This window comes from Scatophagus argus, chromosome 16 (genome assembly GCF_020382885.2).
Source record: "Scatophagus argus isolate fScaArg1 chromosome 16, fScaArg1.pri, whole genome shotgun sequence".
Lineage (NCBI taxonomy): Eukaryota > Metazoa > Chordata > Actinopteri > Scatophagidae > Scatophagus > Scatophagus argus.
In genome coordinates, this window is record NC_058508.1 from 13,991,276 (window position 1) to 14,009,201 (window position 17,926).

General features: G+C 41.7%; 1 protein-coding gene across 4 annotated transcripts in view; it reads left to right on the forward strand.

Moving 5' to 3' along the window:
- The first annotated feature begins 186 nt into the window (after nucleotides 1-186).
- The window catches only part of cyth1a (cytohesin 1a), a 39,434-nt gene continuing 21,694 nt past the window's right edge, over nucleotides 187-17,926 (forward strand). The window contains exon 1 of one of the 4 annotated variants that reach the window (XM_046415294.1): nucleotides 187-450. In XM_046415294.1, coding sequence (XP_046271250.1) covers nucleotides 432-450 — 19 coding nt within the window. In that variant the 5' untranslated portion in view covers nucleotides 187-431. Of the gene's footprint in view, nucleotides 451-5,170; nucleotides 5,563-13,546; nucleotides 13,798-17,926 lie in introns of those variants that run through there. The other 3 variants (XM_046415295.1, XM_046415291.1, XM_046415293.1) reach the window with 3 other exon arrangements.

The window sequence follows — 17,926 nt, forward strand, 5'->3', positions numbered from 1 at the left end:
GTAGAATAAACCCTTCCCACCTTTAACACAGATACAAAATGGAGCTCATGTTTGTACCTTATACACTGAATTACATAAATGACACCGGCGTTCAGCAAAGTTGTTGTTTAAAGTTAGAGCGTGACATCATATGTGGGAGGGGCGGGGCCAGCATGTGCACCGGCGTCTCGCTCTGGACGCGTATCAGCAGCCAGCCAACATCGGCACACACACATACACACCTTTTACACGGCAACAAGCTGAAAAGTAACACCTTAAAGAGTGAGCTGGCACGTGTAGAGAGCCTGACGTCAAGTCCAAACCGGGGAGGTGAACGACTGTAGAGAAAGAGGAAGAGGAAGGAAAGGAGGAAGGTATCCGGATTTTCTGCGGGCGCTTGTCGAGAGGCAACCCAGGACAGTGACGCCTCTAACAGCATCAGGACCACCGGGATGGAGGGGGAGAATTACGGTATGTCTCTCACATGCACCTTTTGGCTTTCAGTGGACGCTTTGAACCGAGCGCCCTTACTGCACCATGAGTGTGGGGTTTTTTCTTTAGCATCGCTGTGTGATGTTCGTGCTCAGCTCTGCCAAGAGTACAGAAATGACAAACAATATGCTGAGCATAGATTTTCCTGCTGCCGGTCTGACTGATTGATTGACTGATTTATTGGTGGGGCCGTTCAGGGCTGAACACATGTGATTTGGTAAAGGAACTCAGGGGGACCATAGTCTCTCATATTTCTTTAATTGAGCTGCACACACGGGAAAGGAAGTACCAGCTGGGTTTTTATAAGCCTGCTTAAAAACAGGTGGCATCTGTCGTGTTCACAGCCAAAAGACAAAAAAAAAATCTGTGTGATGAATTATTAAGTGTCACACTGAAACTATGACAGCATGCTGGACAGTGTGAAAATCCACATATTTACATTGTAGAGTTAATGCAGTGAAAAACAGGATACTTCTTGTTATATTTGAATTCGCAAGACGCAGACTGATTTATTTATACCATCTGCTCTGAGGTTTATAGGCTCTTTGGATGACACATTTTCACAAGATATCACCTCATAAAACCTTTCATGTTCTTCACAGGAAATTCAGTGCTCTGACATCTTGTATAGGGTGATGGTGGCAGGCCATGATGAGCTATGGCTGATGGTTCAGTTTAAGCTATGACAGAGTCTTCATCTCAATTATTTAGCAGTTTAGGTTTTTTTTTTCTGTGAGCTTAATGCATCTCAAAATAGAACCATCAGCAATGGCCTCATTGCAAGATTTCAACTGATGCTCCGCTAAAAGAAGGGAGGGGGGCTGGTACCCCACATGGTGATAAAGATATTCTGAGTAGAAATGCCTTGGAAATTATTATTTTGTACAAATTTTCCAGTGTTTTGACTCCTGTCGAAAGCTGTACTGTATGATGTTTTTAAAGCTTTGCCTTCTGATTGGGTTTTTGACACATTAGACACACAGTTACACATAACCCAGTAGAGACTTCTGGACAGCCCCACGCAGCATTTTTGCTCCCAGGAAGCATTATCATATTTATGTGCAGTCATCCTCCCCTGTCACTGTATTTTTCCATTTGCAACACAGCTGAAGAATCAGCGGATGATTATGTAATTATGTGCTAAAATGCGAGGTGCAAGATAAGGGATGTGCTGAAGCTCCAAGCACATTCAGATAACACTCTCACTGTCCCTGACACCTCCTTAGTCAAATCAGCGGCTTGTGGACCTGAATGAGTAAGTATAAGTTGTATCATCTCTTCTGTCCCTGAGCACCGTGACTGTTCACCATAATTGAAGTCTCAGAAGGAGAGAGGATAGAAATAATGCGTCCACTCTCAAGACTTGACTCTCATGTTTTTATTTTTGCACAGCTGTTTTATTTCAAACCTGTGTATGCAGACTAGTCTTACGCAACAAAAAACACTTACTAATGAGACTTGCACTGAACTTGAGGACAATCTGTATATTTTATATAGCCTCCTAGTGACATCATGTCGCATCACCTCCTCTAAAATTTATGACAGGATTACCATACTGTGTGTTTTTGCACCTGTGATGTTGTTAGGCGCTGGTGCCCTAAGCCGCACATTTTGAGATTCATTGCGTGCTTTTCTGTTTAAAGACTTCACTTCAAAAGCTGCAGGCCATCAAACGCCTTAGTTTTATGTTTTCCGTGCTCTTTTGCCTATCTACCTGTCAGCCCAGCTCAGTTTCCTTTTGCATAATGAAACTTGTGCACACAAAGGAAGCAGTGTGCGTGTTTATAGGCGTGGTGCACTGAACCGACAGGTACGCGTGGTTGCTGTGGTTATGGTTGTTGTTTCTGTTCTTCAGTTGACCCCTCCTCCTCATCTGAGTGACTGATGGATATATGGTTGCCTCTACCCGCGTGTAATAGCTTGTTTTTCTATGTATGTGTGCTACTACTCTCTGATCATGTGATAAGACAGGTTTAGTCCAGCCCTAACATCCTCTCGTCTTCAATGCTCACTCAGAGGAAACTGTTAAAGGCGCAGCCGTGAAATCTCAGTGGACCTATGCTGACGTGCTCCTTATAAAACCAAAAGATAAAAAGGATGAAGTTGAAATATGGCACCTTAAAATCTACGTGCCTTGTATTGCAGTTGTTCCAGTCCAGAAGTCCAGAAATAAACTTCATTTGTTTTCATGAGAGAAGCTGATAAGTGAAACCAGATACAAACATTATCCCTTTGATTTCCATTATTGAATCTGCACCAGTCACAAAGAGATGCAGATAAAGAGAAGCAGGATATTAAAGCTTCGAGACAGCTGCATAGAAAGTGGGCTGTGGTTCTGAAACTCACTATCAGGAAGATGTTATTTAGTGCATTCAGTCTATATTTAGCCTGCTAAGCTTTATTCTGGTGAGTATTCAGGTGAAGTGTACCAGCAGAGGTGCTTGTTCTTCTCCCACCCAGCCAGTTGTTAGTCATTGGAGGTGATATGCGCTCTGTAAGAGTCCCACCAGCACAGGGATCTCTCTGCAGGCTTTATACGCAACTGAGGAAACATCAGACAAATGACTTGTCTTCCTTTGTGACTGTTTGAAGAAAACCATAGGAGTGATTTTCATCACAATAGATAGATGGGCTGTGGCCGCTGTGTGGTAAGCCCACGTGGAAGCCCTCTGGCTTGTTGGGTGAACTAATGATAAAGGTGTTGTTCCATGCTATGTCCACCTGGTGGCATGTATGCATAACCGCTCAAGTAAAGTGTTCATTTGGGTCCAGTTCAAGGCTGGGACTGCATACGCAGCACAGTGCAGAGGAAATCTCAGCTGCCTCACATTCCTCTTAATGAAGACGTTTGCTTCACGGTGCACAGGCACATTTAATCATTTACCTGTGGCTGCAACAACAGATTTTTTGCAGTGTGAGAATGTATTGATTGTAGAGAAGTTCTTTTTCAAGTAAAACTCTCCACCTGAAAGTAGAAGGGTATTAACTAAAAATGAAATGAAAATGAAAGTAGTAAGCTGCAGGATCAGCTGCAGAACAACAACTATGAAAATGTTAGCTTACACAGGATTAAAGCTGTCATGCGGTATGCTGTTGTGGATTTGGGTGAGTTTTAGCAGATGGCAGTATGTTCCTCTTGCAGTTTTACTCTCCATGGGAAGACTTTGAACATTCAGTAAACTGAGCATGTGCAGAAAATATTTATGTTGTGTTTGTTGTGTCAAAACGACACTTAATTCAGCAATATTTTTGGACATTTACGAAGCCGACTTTTTTTTGCATTGTTTACGTCTGTGTTTACTTAATAACTCGTGCATGAGATAAACAAAACAAGGACCCACTCCTTAAAAAACTGCTGCACAGTCCTGCCACAGGTAAAACCCCCCACCTTTAAGGGCTATCCAGGGCTGTCTATCTATCTATCTATCTGTCTGTCCCCACCTGTTTACTTGTTTGTGCTTCCTGCAGGTGTGTCGCGACTTGCTGACGACACACTCTCACACACAGAGAGCCAACACGGAGCTGAGCGGAGGAATATGCATACTAGAAGAAGAGAGGAGAAACATTTGTGCTGACTTCACTGTGTGCTGCGCTGCTGTTCTTCTCGTAACAGCGCTGCTCTACTGGGTGATGTGCAGCTGCAGCATTTTAAAACGGTCAGGACTGACTTTGCAGTTCACACAGGGGTCTCCATGAGGCACTCGGCCCTCTGGCAATGAGCCGGTCTATCGGAAGTGATGTCAAACTGCACAAAACACCAACATGTGTTTTTTTTTCAGTCACCTAGCCCAAGTTGCTGCTGTTGATGGCGGCGTGACTGAGGGTAGAGTTGAAAAACTGATTAATGACTGACGCTGATTAAGAGATGCTGTTGTTGGAGTGAGAGACGCTCTGTGTGAGTGGCAGGCAGGCTAATGCAGAGCGACATCGGTTCAAGTGTGGAGGTAAACGCTTCCACTTTGCTCCACAAGAGGAAGTGAAAATCCTAAATGAAATGAATTGACGTTGATTACGAACACTTCTGTGGCAGAACTGGACTAGCTTATTTTCGTTGTGAATGTGTCTCTGTTTGTTTGTGTGTGTGTTATGTGGCTCCGGGACCACAAAACGTGATTGTGTTGTGGTGAGTGGCTTCCAAATGTGTGAAAATAACCTAATCAAAACAAATGGCTCACAGTGTTTTGCCCAGGAGCAAATCATTTCTTCCACCCCGTTGCCAAGCAACAATGAAATCTTGATTTTTAGGTACAAGGCTTTTGAAGCCAAAAATGGCATGTGACTAGAAGCTAAAAACAACAGAGGGAAGAGATGGAATTCAAACACTGTACTGCACAAGACAAAGCAACACACTGCTGATGGTTGGCCATGAGTCTAACGTACAGTAAAACTTCCTCCTTAATTGTTGGGATGACTTTATTTCTTATGTGTTGTGGTTTGGTTTCTACGTGCTACTGGTTTCAGCGAAAGTGACAGAAATCAAGAGGTCTGTGCTTTTTAATATATGTTCTGAAATACAACCTGACTTTTCCATTTGTGTGGGCAATATGTTCGGTCTGAGAATATCTGCTCGAATTAGTATGGAAAGTAGCAAGAGAGTGCAAGTGGGAGAGAGAGAGAGAGAGAGAGAGGGAGAGGGAGAGAGGGAGGCAGAGAGAGAGCAGAGGAGGACAGAGGGAGGCTGAGATATCAGCAGAAAAGGGGAACAGGAAAAAAGCAGAAGTAATATCAGCATCCTAGCAAGTTGCACATTCGGATTGAGGAAGAACAGAAAGTGGGTGAGTGTGAGAGTTTGACTGAGCAGGGAGCAGAGAATTCGTCTAACTAGCAGGAATTGGTGAGGCAGACCGAGACAAGAGTTGGACTCTCTCGACTCAGAACTTAGAGTGACTCTCTGCGGCCACAGCAGGGAGCCTGGCCCCTCCGCGGCTTCACGTTTCCTCCCTCTCGCTCTGAATCGTCAGGACGACACATACCTTCACACACAGATTCATGTGTGACGCACTGACGCGATGGGGACCGTGAGCGAACTTTGTGTGTCCAGCCTTCAGACATTCTTGTGTCCGGCTTTGAAGCCACCCCAAGAAGCTCCAGGTAAACTGCAGGCCTTAAAATGCGTTGTTGTGGTGTGATGATACGCTTTGTTTTTGTTGTTTGCTTGTTGACGTGTGTTTGACTGAACTCTGTTGCTTAAATATGTTATTTTATGAATGACCTTTTGAAGAAAACCTGTTGATTGACTCTTTGTGTGTGTGTGCATTTGCGTATATATGTGTGTGTGTGTGTGTGAGAGAGAGAGAGCGAGAGAGAGAGAATATTGGCACAAATACATGGCTCCACCAGAGATGATAACAGTTGGACAGAAATAGAAGGAGCTTCTTGTGGCTAAGGAGGCTCTCTCATTAAACCCTCCTTGTGCGCGCACACACACACACACACACACACACACTCCAAGAGAGAGCAAGCTAATGTTATTAGTTACTGAGCAGATCTAATCTCCAGCAGGGCTCACACACGTCCACCGCCAAACTAATTGAAACCTCAGTTGAAAACACAGCCGCACAGCGATATGCTCATGTGCCCGTTCCCATCCTGCTCAACTGTGCATGACAACATCACTTCCTTCCTGTAACAGGTTGATAACGGTGTTGTGTCCTGCTAAACCTGCATAAACACACTCTCAGTGCTTTCCCAGTCTAATTACAGATGGAGGAGCGGGCAGAAGTGGAGCTGGCTAAGACGCCGGCCTCTTTAGGAGTGCTCGCCATCTGTCACCACGTTCCCATACTTGTCCTTTCAAACTGTTCTGAATTGTGATGCAGTGGATATCTGTGTGTGTGTGTGTGTGTAGTCTGTTGTGTAGGGTTAAGAGTTGCAATCAGGGTGTTGTGCACATTCACACTGGGAGAGCTTGAAACTGTTGGCATGACTAAAGCGGCTTCGCTGGGTTGTGGTGAATCAGCTGACCGAGTGTAGCAAGGGGAAGCGCTGCTGTCTCAGTGATTTCAAAACACTTGAATCAGCACCACGGACCTGCACAGAAAGAGGGGATTACATTCGTTCAGGATACTCAAGGGGGAAGTCATCTAGGTTGTTCTAGTTTCAATAACATGACGATAGCACAGTTTCCCAGATTTTTGTTGTTAAGCAAACAAAAACTGACAAAGAGAAAGATCTCATTAGTTATAAGCAGTTTTTCATAAGAATATTCAGCCTCCTGTCCAGTTTGTGGGCTGAAAGCACAGCATTCCCAAAGGTTTCATTTCAGCTGTCACCCGCCTGTAAATAAATAAAGAAATGTTTTTAAAAAAATGCGATGGCAGCCATTACACTTGGGAAGAGATTGGGCGGTTCTGTTTTTGATCGTGAATCATGAGAGTGATTCACGTGTGACTCATCTAATGGTTGTCCAGTAAGTTCACATTGTATCAGCAGAACTATTAAATCACTCCCTAAAATATATCCAAATGCTGGCTGACATTAGCAAGTGCAAACATGAGTGAGAAATTATAAAAAAAAAACAACCAAACAAACAAAACAACGGCTGACCTCATGCAGTGACGTCTTTATGCATCTTCTCACTCACTCTCATCTAAATGAACTGAACACGTGTTGCGTCAGTGGCCTTTCCGTCTGTAAATGTTACTGGAAGTCTGGCATTCGCAGTCGCTGCTGAATGTGACTCAACATGCCCAGTTAATCTTCACAGGACACAAGCCCGATGCTGATAACAGGCAGCGTATCACTTAAACCAGACGTGATAGCAATTTAGCTGATTAATATCAGCGCAGGGACGAAGGGCCTTTGCACTGTGAGGCAGGTGCGCCTGGGCTTTTTTTCCTGACATGGAAATTACCCGTGTGGACTCCAGAGGCAGTTGAGGACAAAGTGACACAAACAAAGCCGTCAGCAGCAGCGGCAGCAACAAGGAATGTTCAGGAATATTCGCCAAATCAGCTTGTTGTAAAACCGTGTGTGGTGCAGTAGTGACAGAGCGTGATGATGCTCATGTCATTACAGCAGCTTTTGGGCTTGTGCCCCTCTAACCTTCATGTTCTAGAGACCCTGGACCTCCTTGACAGACTTAATATTGTTTTTCTCAGCTTAATGTCGAATTGCTTGTCCCAGTTTTATGGACACTCCTCATGAACGGGCCATTGGTTTGGAGTCTCAGACACCAAAGCTGTAACACGTAGTTAAATGCGAGGTATTTTCATGTTTGTGATTTATGTTTAAAGTACTTTTTTATACAGCAATACATCTCCAAAATCACATTTAAGTTAACTTTGATTTCTTTGATTTAATGAAGTTTTATTAAGTTTAAGTCTAACAGGGAGTTTGACCTCTCTGGGATCCTAAAATGAAGTAACATCACTGGGTCTTATTACATACTGTAGACTATATTTCTTTTTCTGTGAGGGACTTTTAAACAAAATATATATATATATATATATGTTTATGTGAAGCCCATACAGTATAATGTATATCTTTTTCTGTCAAAACTCACTATGTGTAGGCACACAGCTGTGCTTCCAGTAAAGGCTGACAACACCAGTTTCACTTTGAGGTTTTTACAAGAATTGTGAAAATGTGAAATCGGTATCAGAAAATAGAAGTGATGATGACAAATCAGAAAACTATGAGATTCCATCATCAATACCTGACCGATAGTAGACCAACGATGTTAAAAAGAATTAGGACAGGAACATTTACAATCTCAACATAAAGTCAGAAATGAAATCTCCTGAACCCTTTTCATTTCCCCCTTCTCAGATTGTTTTTCAAATTAAGAGGTAAAACTATTCAGTATTTCAAAATCAAAAATCAAAGTTTAGAAAAACCCAAGTAAACATAATTTTGGCAGAAATATGTTTTTCTTTCTTTCTCCTTCACATCTTGTGATCCCTCAGATTTTCCTCGCAACCCTTTTGGGGGGTAGCTACAGCTTTGTAGATACAAACTTCTAACTTTGTACGATGATAAAATAAGAGTCATGTGAACACTGATTACAAGGCCTAACTGATCAGTGCGCTCCTTTGCAGGGTTACATGAAAGAAGATCATAACTTTGATATCTTGTTAGACAGAATTTCACATGTACTTCGCCTCCTCACCAGTGAGGCAGAACTGTATTCCACTGGTAAAACACAGTTTGACGTGTTTTGGATGCTGAGTGAGACGGACTGCCAGAAAGCTGCTTCAAAGAGGCGTGTGTGGGAATCCAAACAGAGGCAGATGAAATCCACACAGCCCTGTGAGCCAAACAAGATCTTTTTCTGTGGCATGGGCGGACTTGTTTCTCTCTCAACTTTTGTTTTTTTTATCTTGATAAAGCAACATGAAAAACAGACAAGGTGGCGCAACTGCTGGTTACCTGGAAAAAAACGTTTTCGATTGCATGCTTTTAGTATTTATGACACACTGTTGGCCATGCTGTAGCTGCGCAGACATGTTGGCCGCATCAAACTTTCATGCCTTCGGACACGATCCATCTATGGACAGCAGGGGTTTTGTTTTGTCGTTCCCGAGGACTTATGCATAAATAATCACAGATGAACAAATGCTCTGTGAGTCTGTAGTTTGCCAAGACATTGATAGTGAAGGCTGGGGTGATCTTGTCAGTAGCAGAAATGTATGCAGTGCAGAATGGTACAGTTTTAGCCTGAGGAAGAGTGACTTCTAGACAGCTGTCCTACGTCCTCAGGAGCTCTCTACATTTCACACTGTCTTCCTAAAACTGTCACGGCTTCTGACAGGACTATTTCGGTGTGCATATTGGTGTAAGTGTCAGTGAGTTATGCTGTACAAAGGAAAAGATTAGAAAAGTGAAGACAATTGTCTTGTCATTCAGGATCCACGGAGGGCGTGCTAGATATTAAAATAGAGCTTTGCATTTGTCACTGCAAAGTGGTTGGCTGCTCGTTGACTATTTTTCTGCCTCACAACCACTTAAGAAAAGTGACAGGAGGACATGTCAGTAATTTATCACTCAGATCTGCGCTGCCTCTCACCTAGAAAATTATAGGATGGATTGATTCAAAGGTTTCATTACCTCTGATTGCACCTGTGCACATTTCAAAATCAGCTTGTGTTGTGAGTCATGCATGGAGCAACAAAATTCCAGCTCACAGTTTATGCCAAAGAATGTCTGTCGTGTGTGTGGTAATATTTCCTTTGTTTTTCATGTCTGGTTTTTAGTTGTTTCAAGCAGGTGGGTGGAAACCGAACTCCTGCTATCTATGAAACTCTTTTCAAGGATTGAGTTGTGTTGGCAGAAAAAACAGCATGTCATCATGTCAAGTGACTCAATATCCAATATCCCCCAGCCGTTAGCCACTGCATGTTAAGAAAAATGAGGCATTTGTGTCGATAATGATGTGTAAATATCTGTCCCTTAGGACAATTGTCCTTGATGATGCTCCAGGGAGTCATTTAAGTAACACAGTGACAGTATGTATGACTATTTGGGTCCTGGATTTCAGCAACAAAACCTCTTAAAGCAAAATTCTTGTCAGAATCAGGGAGAAGTTGGGACAAAATTTTGGGATTAAATCTTGTGATTTAATTTGTTTAAGTTTTGAGGTACTTGATGTGAAAAAGTTTGGGAACCTTAAGGACCGTTTATGTTTGAGGGGTGTGTTTGTATCATTTATGGAACTCAGTTATAGCAGGTTTCCTCTCCTGCCCTGGACTGTAATTCCTACTAATCATCAGCAGGGGTCTCTCTTGGCATCTCATCTCATAATTAACAGTTTCTGTACATTATTAACATAATTTTTACCTTTTGGTCTCAGGAATGAACCTGTGAGCTGAGCAGTTATGGTTTTGTCGGTTTTTATTAAGAGTTGATAACTGCATTATCCCAAACTGACCCTGCTGGAACCAGTCATTAATCTGTATAATGATTTTACCTGTTAAGAAAACTATGAATTTGTAACAGAAGGGCCTGTGTAATGAACTGTGTGTGCAGAGTTTGAACAACATGCACATTTATCAAACAAGGGGGATCTAACAGATAAACTATCAAGAATGCATTTTGGAAAGTGTGGAATCCTGTGTTTTAGAGGTTTGGCTTGTGCTAAAAACTAAAAATCTGGTTTTATTTCAGCCACTGCTCAACCAGTTTCGCCCATTATTATTATTTCCTTGCACTATCCCCAACTTCATTGCTGGAATATCTCATTAAGTGCTGAATATTTAATGTTTCGTGTACAGTATGGAGTGTACATCACTGACTTGCAAGCAGACTACACACTCTCTCATGCCGATAATGCCGTGTAAAGCCGGTTCAGCTGATTGAGCAGGTCGTCAGCCAGCAGAGAGAGGGTGAGGTTATTTCGATGGAAGGCGCCGTTCAAACACGAGAACCGGGATCTCTTGGCTCTGCCACTTGCAGCAACACAAAACAACACTAATTCAAAGGATTAACATAGTACTCTGAGCAACAGCTGTTTCATAATATGACCTGAGCTTGTGTGACGTTGAACACTGAGCTATTTTCAGCTTATGCAGGTTTAGCTGATGAAAGAGAGTTTCCATGCAGCTGGAAATTTATTTTAAAAAATAAAGTCTAGATTTTCTAACCATTCCCTTTTGCAGATAGGGCACTTTCAGTTACTGTGTGGACAATAAAAGGGATAAAGGCGCAGTAAAATGCTAGAATTATCCAGTCCAGTCATATATTCCTACCAAGACTATCTTTGTAAAGCTTTGATATTTTGCTAATTTTCTGACCAGTTCCTTATATTTTTAAACAGAATTACTCTGGAAATTGAAAATCACGAACCAAAACCTCAACCACAGAATAAAGCAGAATAAAGCATCCCTTTTAGGAAATTTCACCAACTCCCTGAAATTAATCAGCTGCATCTTTTTACATGTATGAACAAAACCCTCTTTACATTTGATAACGTAGTATGACGTTGATCTGATGCTTGCATAAACATTCCATTAACATCAAATTTATTGGAGCTCTGCATGTTTTTTTTGTGTAGATGAGGAAGAGGAAGACGACAGTGGGTTGATATCAACTGACGATCTTTTCATTTTAAGGTCAAACGGCTCCCTGGTTTCGCTTGTTCTTGGTTCTTTAGCACATATTTACAGCAGCGCTGGGGGGAATGGATGAACTTGTGACAGTGAATTGAAACTTTGTGTGAAGAGGGTTCACTTCACACAGGCTGCATTGTCAGTTGCGTTTGGGCGGCACAACTGAGGCATTCATGGGCTTGAAGACAAGCCCCTCAAATGAAGTGGCCACTCAGACATGGGACCTTTCATGATGATTTCACTCTCTGCGCCAATATGGTCTTAAGAAAAGGACTGAATCCCAGGTTTTAGTCATGACTGCTGATAGTTACTCAATAAGATTGGAGGAGGTGGAAAAACAAAACTAGAGGTATTTTCTCACAGCTTCTTTCATTGGCTGTGAGTGCAGCATTCCTCTTTGCCCTCCTGGGCTCATCGACAGGCAGCGACAGGCTTGGCCCCTTCCTATCTGACAGCAGCGCAGTCGAGCAGGTGCTATACAAACAGCAGGCTGATTTATTCACATTTAACCAGGGGATGGTAAACTGGGTAGGTGCTGTCTCCCCAGTTTCACCTTTTCCCTAAAATATACAGCCAAGAAATGTTTCACAGGCAGCATGAATTCTAAATATACTGTATGTTGATGGAGCAGGATGACAGTATCTGATATGATAGTATGTGTGTCTGAAAACGTTGCATTAAAAATAACCACGTTGCTCAGCCTAATCAGGATCTCACATGTTTAATGATGGTGACAAGTTTTTTTTTTTTCTTTCATATTTCCTGTATGTTATTTTAAGTGTAAATGTGTGTATTCTTTTTTGATTATTTTTATAAAATACTAGTATTTTAGTATTAGTCTTCAGTCTTATGCAGTGATTTCCTGTGCTTGAAAACTTAACAAGTGCTTGAAAGTAACCTCTCTGCCGCAGACAGGTGTTGTTGCTATTTTCTAGGTAAATAATGGTTTACGTTTGTTTCCGGGGTGAGAGTCTGCAAACGCACGTCTGCTCTCTGCGGATGCGGTGAATCAAAGAATCAGACCGAGCAACAAGCGCAAGATCAGCAGCAGTGAACTGCTGTATCTGTGTGTGTCAGTCACGCTCTCCCTGCCCCCACTGAACCCTGTCCCAACAGGTTAGTGCAGTGTGTGTGTGTGTGTGTGTGTGTGTGTGTGTGTGTGAAAGCGAGAGAGAGAGAGAGAGAGAGAAAGAAACGCATGCGGCAAACGCGTTATCTGGCCCATTTGCTGCACCACCAAATGGCAACGTCAAAAACTACAAGGAGGTGACAGTTACCGGATATGGAGCAGCTTTCCGTTATAAAATAAGAGTATAAAAGCCAAAGGGTAATCTTTTGAGCCAGCAGGTGTGTTTATTTTATTTATATTTTGAAATCTTTATTTCCAATTTGCTGAAGAGGTAATCTTAGTGCAAACTCAGTGCAACATCTGTATTTTATCCTAATCCTTATGTTATTATTAGTTTTAGGACCGTGTGTGTATCGTTTATGGAGTTATTAGTATTACTTCAAATACAGAGACAGTAAAATTGTTAAATTCATGACATTCACAGTCATGCAGCTTCATGACAAACTCCGTTATTCAGCCCCCTGTGCAGGTGCCATTCTCCATACTTTCTAATTTTCACGTTTTATTTTCACAGTGTGGCCACATGTCATGGTTTCAGTGAGTGGCATGGGAATTTTAATTCACCTGGTATTAAAATACAGATGCAAGCACAATGTGAGTATTTGTGCTTCCTGACATGTCTTGATACAAATTAGTAACCTACTAAACTAACCCGTACCCTCCCCCCCACTCAAAATTTGGGGAAACAAAAAATAATGCAGTATTATAACCATCAGTACTTGGGATGAATTTAATAAGATCGCCCATCTTTTCAGAGTACTCCAGTTATCTATCTGGCAAAACGTTCAGCAGTTGCAGCGCATAGGTTTTACGTGGTTTTATTATGAAAGTCAAGGCCGGAAGCTCTTTGTTCTGTTGTGTTCATCTTGTCTTGACAGGGGCTCGCGCGCAGTAAAGATTGGTTGGTTAAAGTCCTTCGTATCTTCAAACCACTCCCTTGAGCTGTCGACAGTCAGCTCGCGGTTTAGCGACGTTGTCTCGAGTGCGTTTGTTAACTCGTCAGAAAAACTAAATAAAAAGTCATTATATTTATCGATACTGGTATACTGGTCGAAGATTTCGACACCGGAAGACTGCTAGAAACTTTTTATCTTTTGAGCTCGGACCTGCCGGAGAGAGACAGCATGGTGTTAAAATCAGAAGACGGCGTAGGTGAGTGATATTGTCGAAGAAAGCCATTTTTGTTCGTCTTACTATCGTTTGAAAGTCTTCGTGGGTCTGCTTTGAGTTGAAAAACGTAACCGTGAGACGTTTACTTGTCAGTTCGGAACTATGAGGTCGTGTTTCAGTGTGGATACTTTAAGTTAAATCTCAGGAACCCAAATGTGCGTTCGTCTGGCCTTGTTTACAGTGTTTACTCTGCCGTTTGTGCCATCACTTAAGTTACTACTTGCTGACTCGGCTTGTTGCATTTTTTAATTAACTTCTGTGGCTTTCTAGAAACTCAAGTAAGAATACAGTTTATATTGCCATTACGGTGTCAGTAGGAAAATCCTAAAAACATTTATTAAAGACTAAAACCATAGGTTAGCTATACCATTTTAATTTTGTGTTATTAACTGCTCTTTTGGTTAAATCTCCAGACATTTTGTAAGGCTGCTCAAAGAGAAAAATCTATATTTGTGAATTATGATTTTAGCACTGTGGGTGTCATTTAACCACATGTGTAGGTACTTTGATAACACCTTTATCGCTTGGCACGTCATACAGGACGCATTTTAGCAGGTTTTTGCACCAGAGAGAACATGCACGGTGTCATTTTTCAGATGGTAGCAGCAACAGGTGTGAAAGCAGACAGTCACTGCACTGTCAGCCAGGAACAAGCAGCGTTATTCATGTTACGTTTCAGTTTTCTTTATTGTGCTTGACTTTGAATATATGTTAATATTAGTTAAGATCACTATATTATCTCCATAGAAGTTCATTTCAGCAGTGTTGTTGTTTTAAACTGTATTAAAACATGTTGTTCATTCTTTAATGCATGGTTATTTTTTTATTATCACCTCAAAGTTTGTTACTCTCTATATAAAAGAGTTTGCAGCCTTTGAAGTCGCACAGAAAGCCTTTGTTGCTGAGCTTGATGCCTTCATTTTCTTGCCTGGGGTAGCCAGGCAGCGTGAATTAGCCCTCTTGACTTGCGTCACAATTAATCGTGTTAAAGAACAGTGAACATCTGACTGGCTGATCCTGTTATATGCTGCTGCTCCTTTGTCCTGCTGATGGAGAGGGATAACTCAGACTCTCTTTTAGCCTCCATGGCCCCGGCTGAGTCTGGCTGGGACACAGCTGCATTGTTTTTGATGGGATGAGAGATGGGAAGAGTCGAATCCATTCGAGTCCATTTGTCTCTGCCACTTAGAGATGGGTGGTCTGGGAAGTTAAAGTAGTTGTCAGTAATGGTTCTCTAATGAGCAGTGCTGAGAGCTCTAATGGGCCCTCCAGAACAACGTGCCCTGCCTGGCACTAATGCCCGGTGGTTTGATAATGGTCATTCTCTGCCCCCATAATCATATTTTAGCCTTCCTTCTAGATCGGTTGCAGCTCTCCTCCTTTCCGCCCAGGCGAGTTTTGATTCTGCATAGTTACTGCTATGATGCAATTATGCATCACACAATGCAGTTGGGTGTTGTAAGTGTCATGTTTGGTAGCTCAGCAACACTCAGTACGTTTCATTGCTGACATTTTTTAGGGCAGTACCACTAGTCAATGGAAGTGGCAGAACAACAATGGTATATAACTATTGAGCAACTGCAACCTGTGATATTTTGCTCGATGTACAACTGTGATCACAAGTATTTTCATTTCATGTGTTGTTTTTTTGAATTCAATCAATAATCACTTAGAGTGCAACAAGTCAGTAATAATAATTATCTGTCATAGGTTGCCAGAGCTGAAGGTTTTGTCTTGAGCCTGAGTTTCATTAGCAGACAAAGTATTGAATTCATTTTATAAAGCAGATGTTATTTTAAAAAAACAAACAACACAGAGGAAAACAAACACTTGGGACGATTGATTATTTGATTATAATAATGTCAGCATTTTTGAAAGTTAAGTAATAATTCAAAATTACTAAAGTATTTGCTGGTTTAAGACTCTCAAATATGAGCATTTGCTGTTCTTCTCTCTGTTATATTTTTGTATTGTTAAACTTGGACATCAGCTGGACAATCAATCAATTTCTCTTTGTCATCTTGGGCTCTGGAAGTTCGTGCCTGTGTTTTTAACATTTAATCATTCAGAAGGGAAAAAAAAGAGAAACATTAAGAAGAAATATTTGTTATTTGCAGCTCTTCTCTTGTCACAGAGCTTCCTGTAAATTTTAGTACATTTACTGTTGACACACAGTTGACAGTTACGGCTGATTTGCATTTGAAGTGTTTGTGTTGTCATAAGTTTGTGATCACGCATGCTTGCCTTACCCTTGTTGGCTTGTCATATCCTGTGTTCAACAAATAGATTTAAGTCTAATGTGTATGGGCGGATGCTACAAATAAGAATGTGGCATGAGTCTGCCAGCCACTCAGCCTCTAAGTTTGGTTATGTTTTACCGTCACCGTCTCTTAGTCAGGTTCAGTTTGTCTATAGGAATTTTTCATTTCTACTTCTGCTTTTTCCTGTGTTTTTTTTTTCTTTTTTAAAGTCATCCAGCTCTGATTTCAGGGACTTTCAGGTTTAGACATGCCTATAGTCATTTTCTTCATACAGGACAAAACTCAGTGATCAGTTCTGTTGAAAGTGCCCACAAACTCAAAATGGCGCTTGACTCTAGCGTGAACACATTTTGAAGTAGTGTGCTGATTTGCCTACCAAATGTATCTCTGGTGCAGGTCAGAGTTTGGTAATAGTTTGGTTGTGCTTTCATCATCTGCTCAGCATTGTGCCTGCAAAAAAAGTGCATTATATGCTTTGATTCCGATGTGGAAAAGCTTATTATCGAGTCTCTATCGATCGTTTATTGATTTTTACTAATGATTTGAGATGGTTTCTGCTTGTATGGGTTTGACAATGAAAAGAGAAAGATCTGGCACCATAGAGACTTTGTCAGTGAGCATGCTGAGTTGTAAAGCTGCTTTGTTGGAGTCATTTTGTGACCCCTGTCTATTGTGCACTATTCAGATCACAGACGGACCTGCATGCCATCATGTTGTGACAGAATTGAAGGGTTAAAGTTATGAAGTGTGTTTTGTTGCCTTTTCCACAGGATGGGTGGGATTAGCCACAACTTTCTCTCCTCTGCTGAACTCTGAGAACGACTCGCAAACAGGAAGTGTTGACAAAATGTCACAGAAAGTGACATCCCACAGTGTGCGCGTGGGTTTAAGTTTCAACACCGCTGTGCTAAAGAGAGAGCGATGCGGGCACAGATGTACTGATAATAAGAGGAGAAAAAGATTGATAACTCTTCCACTTTTCCCATCATTCATTTTCTGGATGTGTGTGTGTGTGAGTGTTTAACCGGTGAGAGAGGATGTTGATTGTGGGATAGCAGCCCTGATAAGAATCAAGGCCAACAGCAGCAGAGAAGACAAAGGCATGCATTGTGGGCAGAAATAGCACTTCCGCTTTTGAGGGAAAACATGGAGAAGCCCTCAGTTTGGTCATTCAAAACAGTTGATGTTGATAAATGCCAATAAAACAGTATGGAGATTATTTAAGAAAGCTGATCTTTTGTGTTCGTAAAGCTGTGTGTCTGCATGCAGCTGCAGGATGTTTATGCTGTGGAGTCGTCTGTATGTTTGCTTTACACTGGAGCTGTGTGTACAGTGGTGGGCCGAGCTATATGTCCCTGAGCTCCAGTCTCATCCTCTGGTCCCAGCATTCCTTCACAGCAGCTTCAACACAGCTGACTGCCAACTGACATCAAGGATGTTAATTTAATCTGTATTTCTTTTTTTGTGCAGTGTCGTTTGTATCACGTGATCACCCTATGGAATATGTTTTCGTGGTACAGTGAAGGCTCCAGAATATGGGATGGTTTTAACCGGTGCAATGCAGTGTTTAAAAACCTTGGGGTTGGTAGCCCTCAAGGGGACTTGAGATAAATCTACTGGGTCACAAGATTAAAGGAATTGAAAAGAAATATGTAATTTTTCTTTTGTTTTTTGCTTTTTCTTGTGAAGTGATGGTTACTTTTTACCATTAAAGACCTCTGAAAAAAAATCTTCAAATTGAACAACTTGAGAGTGTGAAATCTTCTTCTTGTGCTGCTCATAAATCATGTAGATTTCAGACAGAGGCGGTAACATATAATGGGCGCACACTGTTTCATTTAAAGTGAGTT